At 34.9% G+C, this 10694-nt stretch overlaps 2 protein-coding genes across 2 annotated transcripts; one reads left to right on the top strand and one right to left on the bottom strand.

Moving 5' to 3' along the window:
* Positions 1 to 365: 365 nt before the first annotated feature.
* Positions 366 to 901, top strand: LOC120067786 (monothiol glutaredoxin-S2-like). Its single transcript, XM_039019370.1, has one exon. The coding sequence runs from the start codon at positions 460 to 462 to the stop codon at positions 766 to 768; it is 309 nt and encodes a 102-aa protein (XP_038875298.1). The 5' UTR covers positions 366 to 459; the 3' UTR covers positions 769 to 901.
* Positions 902 to 1007: 106 nt separating this feature from the next.
* Positions 1008 to 8189, bottom strand: LOC120067785 (anaphase-promoting complex subunit 7). The gene is made up of 18 exons (XM_039019369.1): positions 8018 to 8189; positions 7810 to 7878; positions 7617 to 7667; positions 7353 to 7487; positions 7080 to 7142; positions 6889 to 7004; positions 6472 to 6556; positions 5843 to 5902; positions 5134 to 5179; positions 4862 to 4935; positions 4057 to 4107; positions 3774 to 3974; positions 3654 to 3698; positions 3471 to 3564; positions 3157 to 3302; positions 2829 to 3058; positions 1841 to 1901; positions 1008 to 1644 (listed from the first exon to the last, which is right to left on the bottom strand). Exons 1-18 carry the CDS (start codon positions 8084 to 8086, stop codon positions 1558 to 1560), a joined length of 1683 nt encoding a protein of 560 aa, XP_038875297.1. The 5' UTR covers positions 8087 to 8189; the 3' UTR covers positions 1008 to 1557.
* Positions 8190 to 10694: the final 2505 nt, after the last annotated feature.

The raw sequence follows: 10694 nt of genomic DNA, 5'->3' as shown, positions 1-10694 counted from the left end.
GACTATATATATATATATATATATATTAATGAATAAAGAGAGAGAATAAACCGAATTGGACGGTGAAAAGATTGGAGAAAAAGGAAATGTGATCTGATTGTAAAAGGAATTTAGAAGTACTGGAGAGTTTTGTATATGGAAACCGTACAAAGGACACGTCTCTGTTTTTTTTTTCTTCTTCACATATTTATGCAAAGATTCGAAGCTGTTTGCTCTTTCATTTTTCAATATCCCAACTTTATACTATAACCCTTCAAAAGAGTGGCTTGGAAGTTTCCAGCTCTTTCAAATATCTCTCCTTCTTAAATTCCAACATTCTCTATATCTCTCTCCTCACAAAATCCTATATAAATAACCCCATTTCCCCCCTTCATTCCTCACTTCATTCCCAACCCATTTACTTCATAATTCCTTCTTTGCTTTCTTAGCATTCAGTTCTAAGCTCTCAAACTAATATCAATGGAGACTGTGAACAAGTTGGTTTCTGATAGGCCAGTGGTGGTTTTCAGTAAGAACAGTTGTTGTATGAGCCATTCTATCAAGACACTCTTGTGTGATTTTGGAGTTAACCCCACAGTGTACGAGCTCGATGAGCTTCCGAGAGGGAAAGAGATAGAGCAAGCTCTCCTCCGCATTGGTTGCAACCCTGCGGTGCCTGCCGTGTTCATTGGTGGGGAACTGGTCGGTGGCGCTAATGAAGTCATGAGCCTTCATCTTAAGCGGAACTTGATCCCCATGCTTAGGAAGGCTGGTGCTTTATGGGTTTAAACCTTCTTGCCCTCTCTAACTTGATCAACTCAATGTAACTTTGACATAGCCAAGGTTTACTACGTATAGGCAGAAATGGCACAGAGAGTTTACTTAAAAAGTCTTTATGTAAGTCCTTTTTTGGTGACTTCAATGTAATGTAATGTAATATTTTGGTTTACCTAGTAATAAAAATTTTATAAGTATAAAAACTAGGCTAATTCTTCCATCTGCAAAGTGATATATTACAATTGACAAACTTAGTTTGAAATCCATTAATAATGCAAAACTGAGTATTTAAGTCAGATGATACATAGATGAATATACAGGCTTCTAGCTTAATACAATCAATGATCTTGTGTACATAAGTTACAAGAAAGACTGCTCTTCATTTGTCACTTCATCAGGTAAAATAAATACATACAGATTATAGCATTCACAGTTAAACGCGACGATGGACAGAAATGGATGCTTCGTAGTCATGGAATTATAGCTACTCAATTGGAATGCTTCTTCGTCTATGATTTTGGCAACTTTCTTCTGCTCGATTTTGACAATGTAAAACTGTATGAGCAATTGTGAGAGATTTTCGTGAATGGTTGTGACTGTGTTGCAGTTCTTTCTAATGCAATTCTGAAAATAACAGTTCAAAATGCCGCTTCCAAGCCAGGTACGTAATTTGCAGTTCTAACTCCAAATATTTCACATTCGCACGTGTACGAGTTACTATTTACTCTTGAAAGAAAACAACGGAGAGTCATTATCTGAATTGTTACTTGCAAAAGTAAACATCGTGTATCGAATTGTTACTCATAAGAGTTCGGCTTCTTCTTGGTCTCCATCAGCATCATCGACCTCATTGTCTTCATCATCTTCAGGTGCATCAGGATCCACTCCCTGCAATAGCATTTCAATGAGCTGTTCCTGTTCTAATTCCCTCTTCCCACTAAAGGAAAAATCATATTCGGTGCCTTTCCTAGGACTAGACCATGCTTGAATGAAGTAAAGTAATGTTCAACTTCTTGCTTTGAAGAAAAGTAGAAAGCATTTAGGAGTTATAAATATTCTGAAAATTTAAAGCTTAAAAGCAAACCTTCATTTGTTTTTCTAAGCGCTCTAGACCTCTCTTGGCAGCTTCGTTCTGGGGATTCATCCTATACATGATTAATAAACCAAATAAATACATGCCATATGAAAAAAAGGCAATTGTCAGTAAATACCACTCCAAAAGCAAGAAAGCTGAGGATAAAATACACAAGAAAAACTAATAAAATTAGAAACGGATTTAAGGTAATAATGTTAGGTTGAGCTTGCAGCAGCTAGACTGTTTCAATAAAGAAACATAACATCTTCACGGCAAACTAAGTCGAATATTTTCAACGCAAGAGATCGTAAGTACTTGTTGCTGTCCATTGGGTTCTGGAGGAACTCCTTTTGGATACACAAGCATTATATAGAGAGAATTGAGCATGTGAAAGGAAATCTATTTGAGATACATAAAATCATGAGCCATGATGGCACCTAATGTTTCAGAGGACCTAGAAATACAACAATTGTGCAAAAACCATTGGAAAACTGATGCTTTGTAATTCTTGGTGGTGGGGTAGTGGAGTGGAGGATGGCCTCCAATGGTGATGGCGTAACAACAAGGGATGTATGGATTCTCAAGAAGAGAGGAGACGAGGTGGTCCCCCCGGAGCGCCTGGAACCCACAAGTGAACAGAAAGTTGGATCTCGCCCAAATCGTTCCATTTATCCTCCTGAGAAGAAGTTAGGTTTCAAACTCCGATTCAAACAGGAGAAGTATGCCATACTAATGTCCCTCGGATGATCCACATCTGAAGGACGCGCCGATGAGCACATAAGTGTGCAAGGGGAGAGGGAATGTGATAGTATAATGTTTAGTTAGCGAATCGGCCCAACTAGGGTTGAGAGAGCAATGTTCAGTGAGGTTGTTAGTGGTACATAACTGCGACTGTGCATAAGCTGGATAGCTTCGGTTAATTTTGGGGTGGGGGGTATATGCTTTTCCACTCTTAGAACAAGAGAAACGACAGAAAGCATTGTACATAAGGTTTCACCTTAATGCAGCTTGATAGTGAGATAAAGCCTCTTGCAGCATATTTGTGGCGGCAAATACTTGAGCTAGTTTTACGTGAAGAGAATCATCAGCCCAGTCCTTAAGGTACCTCTCCAGTAAGGATACAGCATCCCCATTTCGACCTTCAATCACATGGAGCTCTGCCAAAGCTAATGCCGCTCCAAGGTAACCAGGTTCCAGCCTAAGGGCTGACTCATAAAACTTCTTGGCCTATTAAAAATTCCATGTCAGATCCAAATATGAAAAATATTTGCTAATGGCAGTCTCCAAGCCTGAACTACTACAGAAGAAATGTTTAAACCATGTACCTTCTCTCTACCACCTGAGTTACTAGCATGTACATCTCCAACTAATTTTAGAGCCTTTGCAGATTGAGGCATTGCTTTCATTGCCTCCCGGGCAGCATACAATGCCTCTTTCATTTTAGACAGAGCCAGATAAGAGTGGACCAAGCCTGCAGCCAAAAGTGAATTCACAACCATTTGAAAGTTAAGCATCTTAGAAAACGAAATACATTTTCAGTTGGATTGCATTCACAAATGCAAAATATGAATAACAAACTGAATGTAAAATTGGGAGCTATATGATAAAATGTATAATATTTTCCCCTTAAAAGCTGCACCTTGATATGAGCGAATATCAGGTCTCAATTCTTGAGCATTCCTGAAAGCACTAACAGCTGCTTCTGGCTGCTTCATTGCTAATAGCAGGTTTCCCTGAAAGTAGAAACTCGAAAATTGAGATGTTTGATATTGTGGTGGGCATTCTATTCAGGCCTCTTTGCATAAGTATATTTAATAAATACCTTCATGATGAAACCTGTTATATGCCTTTCATCAATTCGGATGCTCTGATTATTAGCAGTATGAATGTTAGTAAATATAGAAAATAAAACAAATCCCAAAGCTCTATTATCATAACAAACCTTTTCAGCATAAGCCAAGGCTCCCCTCTCATCTTTCGTTTCCCACAATACAGACAAAGCCACAAAAACTTCTGGTCTTGTAGGATCAATATTTAACAAGTCATGGACTAACTTGTTTAGCATTGAATAATCAGACTTTATCTTCAGAAGCATTGCATATTCATCCATATATGTTACAATATATGGATCAATTGATCGTGCCTATAATAACATTAAATTAAATGTCATCGGGAAATAAAAACAGTTGATCATTATCATCATTATGCTGACATTTCACCGTTACCTTCTCAAAATTCATGATGGCCTCATCTTTTTTTCCTATGATGGCTTCAACCTAGACACATAGTTGTTAGCATGTCTGTCAGGTGGATAGGTCGAAAAAGTTTCTTTTTTATTTACCGTCTATATAACATTCCATATTGCCAAATAAAATATGACGCACCAATAGATGAAAAGATATATGTTAAATTACAATGCAGTCCATAAACTTTGAGGCTTGTATCCTTTGGTACATGAATCTTGATATTTTTAAAATTCAAAAATCTACGAGACACAAAATTGAAAGTTCCGAGTCCCATTAACATAAAATTCAAATTTGTTAGGAATGTATTAGATACAAAATTGATATTTTAGGGACCTATTAGACACATTTAAAAGTTCATGACTAAATAAATAGACAACCCTCAAAGTTTGGGGACTGAACTGGTACTTTAACCAAAGATATATAACAACTAAGGCTTGAAATGTTCAGAAGGCCTCAGAACATTCAATAAGTGAACAAGAAATCTTTTTGCAAAAATGTATATATTGTCACGAAGGGGCACCATAGAGCAAAACAGAATATGAGAAAAATGAAAGAGAACACACACGTAAAGGTGATGTAATGCCCACTGCCAAAACAATTATGGATATTTCTCTCCCTTAGCTGCAAGTAACATAAGCTAGCTCCACTTCAATATAGAGAGAAGTAAGAAACTCCATCCAACTTCAACATTACGTTTCAGAATGAACCCCGAATATGCTTGAGGGGAAAGGGTTGCCCAAGATCGAACATCAATAATCTTAGATTTGTTACCACAAGAACCCACCTTTGCAATTTCAAGTAACAGGTGAATATTATTGGGAAAACGTTGCAACAAATCCAAAAACAGCTCCAAACCACCTTCAAAAGTTTTAAAACAAAGTAATAATAAATTAATATAGAGAGAAACGAGAAAGCCAAGATATCTGAGTTTCTCATATGAACCACTTTGTATAACATTTGCATATGAGGATGGATAGTATCAAGTGCTTACGGGATAAAGTGATATAAATCATGCTTAGCTTTGATAGTAAAAACGGGAAGCCGGTATTATTTTACCTTTGTAATCATTTGAAGCAATGCAGCACTGGCCCTCAACATAGCGCTGTTAAAAAGAACAAATTAGCACTTTTTTTTTTTAATTTTAAGAAAGCACAATAAAGTGATTCTGAACTTGCCCATGATCTACTGCAGATTGCACAATTTATTTGTATTTGCAAAATAGAGCAAACACAAATATTTGGCAGACGAATATTTCAACAACCAATTTCTGATTTGGATTGCGTGTGATCAAATACAGGCAGTATTTTATCCATTACATTTTTTCAAAAAGAATGGTAAAATACAAGCATGGAATACACCAGGATTTGAGTTCAGAAGCATGTTATATCAATTAATGTGAACTCAAATTAACCTATTCTCGTCTGGCTAACAAGGTAGTAATAATTGAACTTTTCATTCTTATATTTGTTTAATGGAAGTTCTTCCAAACTCACATGCACGCACAGCTTAAAAGTCTACTAAGATCAAAGCTAGCTACTTGATTTAGCCAACACGAGCACATCTCAGTAGTAAAGGTATCTACCCTATCTCTTGAGTTCAGAGATTTAAATCCTCACACCCCAATGTGTAACTCAAAAAACAAATAAACAGGAAAAGCTATCTAATTAAGCAAATAAGAAAGGGCTTCTTCATTTCACAATTAAAGCCAATGGTAAAGAATGAACAGTGGAAGATAGTTAGTTGCTTTATCTCTTCTAACACTTACTGGCAGCCAGCGATTTGAGTCGAAGTGATCAAAAGGAGTTTTGCCACTTCTGTTTGTTGTCTGAAATAAAATTCAAAAGAAACCAAAAGAGGAAGATTGTAAAATGATGTTAAATTTTCTATACACAAAAATTATGATAAAACAAAACCAGCATCAATGCAAATGGTCTTCATGCTACATGCATAAACTGAAGTCGTCATTTCAATATCTGTACTAGATTAATCATGGGAATTTCATCAACATTGCAAGTAAATATTTTGGAGACAGCATAAGAATCTTTGTGGATACTTTTATCGAAGGTGCTGGATTCACACAAGTTCAATGAATATGGTAATAGGGTAAGGGTTTAAAGAAAGAAAGACAATCAGAGACTCAAAACCAAGAGACTGGACTGCCAGGTTTTGACACCTCGTTAAACCTATCTTAAGCATAGTGGTCGGCAGCTTCTGAAACCTAACTGTAGAACTCATCATTCGTCAACTCTGACATGCTAATAAATTATGGAACTATCATATGACACTGAAAAACTTGCAGTACTGCAATTTTGAACAAAGATATAACTACAAAATTAAGAACTACGTATTCCTACATTCAGTTAGTTCTTTCTATCAATATATTTGTAAACAAACCTGAGGAAACAACGAAATGATATCTTTGGCAGCAGCGCCAAGTTCTGCTAAAGCTATAATAGCTTCAAACACATAAGGGCAATGTCTGTTTAAAAAGAAAAAAGAAAAAAGAAAAAAAGCAAGTATTAGAGCGTGATTCTGAATTGTTTTAATGGGAGGGAGAAAGTATCATAATTTTTTAGTTGACAAACACATAATAAGTAAGCTGAATAGATAACAGTCAGTGAAGTTGTTATGTCAGCGGTCACAAATATGGTTGTCAATGGTGCAGGATCCATGAATAAGAAGAAAAAAAATGGACTTCTATTATTTAGAAAATCCACCACCAATATAGTTGATTTACAAAAGGTATGAATGGAAAACCAAGTACCTATATACATATGAGCAAAGGACAATGCAATTGCTTTCGTGACTAACCTTAAGCACTCCTTGTAATATGCAATAGCGGCGCGGTTATGTCTGGCATATCTATAAAGCTTTCCCAACAAAAGATTCATTTGCAAATTTCTTGCTTTACTTGGAATTCCCTCCATCTGCAAGGTAAAACTGACAGAAGTCTTAACATCAAGTAGAATGTGTGTGCGATAAAGAGAGATAGAGAGAGAGACCTCTACAAGAGCAGCTCTGTTGTCACTTAATGCGCAATAACACGACGCAATTTTAAACTTCACCTGCCGTAGAAACGACATCAAGGCATAATATGAATTATAAAGGGAAAAGAAATCACCTCAAAGACAATTTATCTAAGAACACTTTGAACAAAAAAAAAAAAAGAAGAAGAAGAAGAAGAAGAAGAAGCTGATGAAGGGAAAATAAACAAAACATACATAATAAGTGAATAAAAGAATTGAGCCATGTATTAGGAAACAATTTCAGTCTACCTCATTTTCATTAATGGCCGATACGTTAAAAGAGTTTGGAGAAGAGGACCTGTTTGACTGCAAAGAACTTCTAGTAGTAGTTGAATTTTGTTTAGGAATAATCCTATAGTATTGCAAGGCTTGCTTGTAAGTATGCTGCCAAGTTATACAACAAAGTTAAAAGAACAAAAACAAAAAAAAATAAACACCCCTAAAAGATATTAAAGATGATTTACATAAAACTAATCCTGAATCAAGCAGCATCTAATCAACTCAGAGACTTACAATTGCTCTCCGATACTCCCTTTCTCGAAATAATGCATCCCCAAGAAGCACCTAGCAAAGAAGAAACAGAGTCAAAAAGGGTCCAACTATGAGATGGATTAGAGTGTAGAAATTTATTTCAAAAAACAATGCGATTAAAGATGAAATACTGAAAAGAGTAGAATTGAAAGTAAATGAATTCAGAACCACAAACCAAGCTCTCAGACTTGAGGTGAGGACTGGATTCTGCATTAGCAGCAGGCGATGAAACAAGAAAGCAACCCTGAACAAGATAAGAAAAATCACCAAAACAGATTGAGTCCGATCTCCAATTTCGAATATGGAGAAGGTGAATTTGCTTGTTTGTGTAATGAAGTGAGTTAATTGAACTGAAGAGAAAGCGACAGAAAACGAAAGTTTACCAGCATTTGAGCTGAACTGTAGAGTCCCTGGTCAAGAAGTGTCGAGATTTGATCCTTTGGAACCTCCATTTTTGTTCAGCTGTTCTTAGTTCGTAAGACAACACGCAAAATTTGAACCAAATTTTGCTGTCACTGAAACCTCAACAGAACCCGCTCTCTCCTGCCTCTCTCGCTGGTGGGGAAGAGCGAATCTAGACTGGGCCGCAATTATTATTTAAACGAGACCCAAACACTTGGCCCAACAGTTGAACGGAGGCCCAAATACTGGGCCATAATCTGTTATACCTACTGCTTTGGGCCCATAACCTCCTGTTTGAAAGTAAGCCCAAAAACCTGGCCCAATAGTCGTATCTGAACTGGGCCATAAATTACATTCGAAAGTAGGCCAGAAGATCTGACCCAGTAATCAGTTGGGCCAGATGCGCCAGAGCTGATGCTATAAATTGACCTACTTTATGAGCAATATTTTACAAATATGTTAAATTTTAATTATATTCTATAATTAAATTTGCGTATTCTTTTAAACAATTTTAACCTTGTAATACACTTTCTCTTCTATTAAATGTTTGTAGTATTTTGTAATTAAAATATTAATTCAAAACATTTTCAGTAATAATTATTTTGTGATATTTTAAAAAATAATTAATTCTATTGTATGTCACCATTAATTGTATATCTTCAATTTATGATTATTTATTTTATTCATCAACGAAAATGGTATATATCTTAATTTCAGGAAAATTTTTGTATCATTTTATAATAAACTCTCTCTCGTATTAATCTTTTTTATATTATTTTACAATTAACGTATTTAAATTATTTAAACCGTAGAATTTGGTAACTTCAACTCCATTAACAATCACGTTTGAATCCAATATACCAAGGTAAGACAGCATCGAAAGTAGTCAGATACCTAGGATTCTATTTAGTATTTATTAAGCTTGGTTTATATTAAGTACAATATCTTTCATCATTCCCTTGATTTATTTTGCTTTCAAATGATATTTCTTTTCAATTAGTTACGAATTTGCCACAATTTTTTTTTATTTTTTTTTTTTACATGTTTAGGACTTTGAATTACAATTCATAACCCCCAATTTTTGTAGATGTATTTAATGCATAGTTATTGTTACAAATATTCGTTTCCTTTTTATGTTTCATTTCTTATGTATTTATATAATATTTATTTCAAATAAATACGAGGATTATTCAAAATGTGTTTAAAACTATTAAAACTTGCATAATTTCATTTTCGTCTCGTATCTATTAAAAAATATATTTCACATATTTTATCATATATACACACCTATTTATTTGAAATTTAAGATGTGTATTTAGTTATTTTTGTTGGATTTTATGTCCTAAAACTCGTAGTTTGTAAAATGATAAACATTTTCTATAATCAATAGACTTATTATTGATTTCATAAATTGTATGAAAGTCTAAATCCAATAAATTAAGACCAGACTATTCTATGAGTACTTGAACTTTATGTGGAGACATAAGAGTGGATCAAGGTTCGAGTAAATAGTCAAAATGATCTATGGTACATCTGGTAACACCATTGGATGCGACCTATTTTGTAGTTGTTACAGAGAGTTGTAAAGTACTACATACGATGTGATCATAATTTATACATGTTATGATATGAGGAGTAGGGCGTCCTATGCAATGAGTTTGCATAAGATCTGACCAAGAAATAAGTCACTCTTACTCTATAACGCTGTTTATTGTATAAGACTGATATTTCATCTAGATGACCTAGGTAACTCGATCTTGATCCTAAGCTAACTATGAACTCCTATTTATTCGGGATTACCCTTAGATTTGCATGGGTAAGGGTTAGTTCAACAGCGTCGGCTCAATAAAACTCTCATTTTAGGGGTAAGACCTAATAGATAGCTGGGAACATAGGGTGCAAGATGAAGTTCACACCTACCCGATTTAAGGATAGGAGAAAGGTTGTTCTCTCAAGTACTGAATTCAAGTCTTGAACAAGGGGTCTCACCCTCTCACTGGGCTGAGAGAGTTTGGTTTAGTGATTGGATTACAAACCAATTGTTCATTAGAGGATCAGTAGGAACTTGAGGAATAAGACGTAATCTCGGGGGTAAAACAGATATTTAACCCAACCGTTATTACGAACAACCAGTGAAGGATCGACTTGCTGATTATGGTTAAATCATGTGGGCATAATATATCTACAGTGAGAGGACTGCAACTATGAGCTTCAGTGGAGTAACCCATTAGTTAACGAATGGGGGTTAATCTGGTCTAATGAGTTTAGCCAATTAATCTTGAATCGTTGGAGCCCGTAGGTCCGTGAGGCCCCCTACTAGCTCGTAACGGACTAGCTCTAGAATAGTGTGATAAGTTAATCTGAAACGTTCAAATTAGAATTAAGGAAATTAGTAATTATATAATATATAATTATGTGTTTAATTTAAGAATTAAACAAAATATGATAATTTATATTTAAATATATAAAGATGGACGTGTGTAAAAATTAATTTAATATTTGATATTAAAATAATTAAGTTTTATTTAAAAAATTAATTTTATTTTTTAGTTTTTAAAATCAAGTTTTGATTTTTGATAAAATTGGAAAATTGAAAAACAAAACACCAAGTTTTGTTATCGAAGCATGTTTAGTGGAAAACGATAAAATCTAGATAAT

This window comes from Benincasa hispida, chromosome 12 (assembly GCF_009727055.1).
Source record: "Benincasa hispida cultivar B227 chromosome 12, ASM972705v1, whole genome shotgun sequence".
Taxonomy (NCBI): domain Eukaryota; kingdom Viridiplantae; phylum Streptophyta; class Magnoliopsida; order Cucurbitales; family Cucurbitaceae; genus Benincasa; species Benincasa hispida.
The sequence above is the reverse complement of the archived record's forward strand: the minus strand, read 5'-3'. Positions and strand labels throughout refer to the sequence as shown.

Excerpts from the sequence above, each read along its gene's own strand:
- LOC120067786 (XM_039019370.1), top strand. The coding sequence starts at position 460 with ATGGAGACTGTGAACAAGTTGGTTTCTGATAGGCCAGTGGTGGTTTTC.
- LOC120067785 (XM_039019369.1), bottom strand. The coding sequence starts at position 8,086 with ATGGAGGTTCCAAAGGATCAAATCTCGACACTTCTTGACCAGGGACTC. Across the intron at positions 7,668-7,809 it reads ACCTCAAGTCTGAGAGCTTG|GTGCTTCTTGGGGATGCATT; the intron begins GTTTGTGGTTCT and ends CTTCTTTGCTAG. Across the intron at positions 4,936-5,133 it reads TGCTTCAAATGATTACAAAG|GTGGTTTGGAGCTGTTTTTG; the intron begins GTAAAATAATAC and ends AAACTTTTGAAG.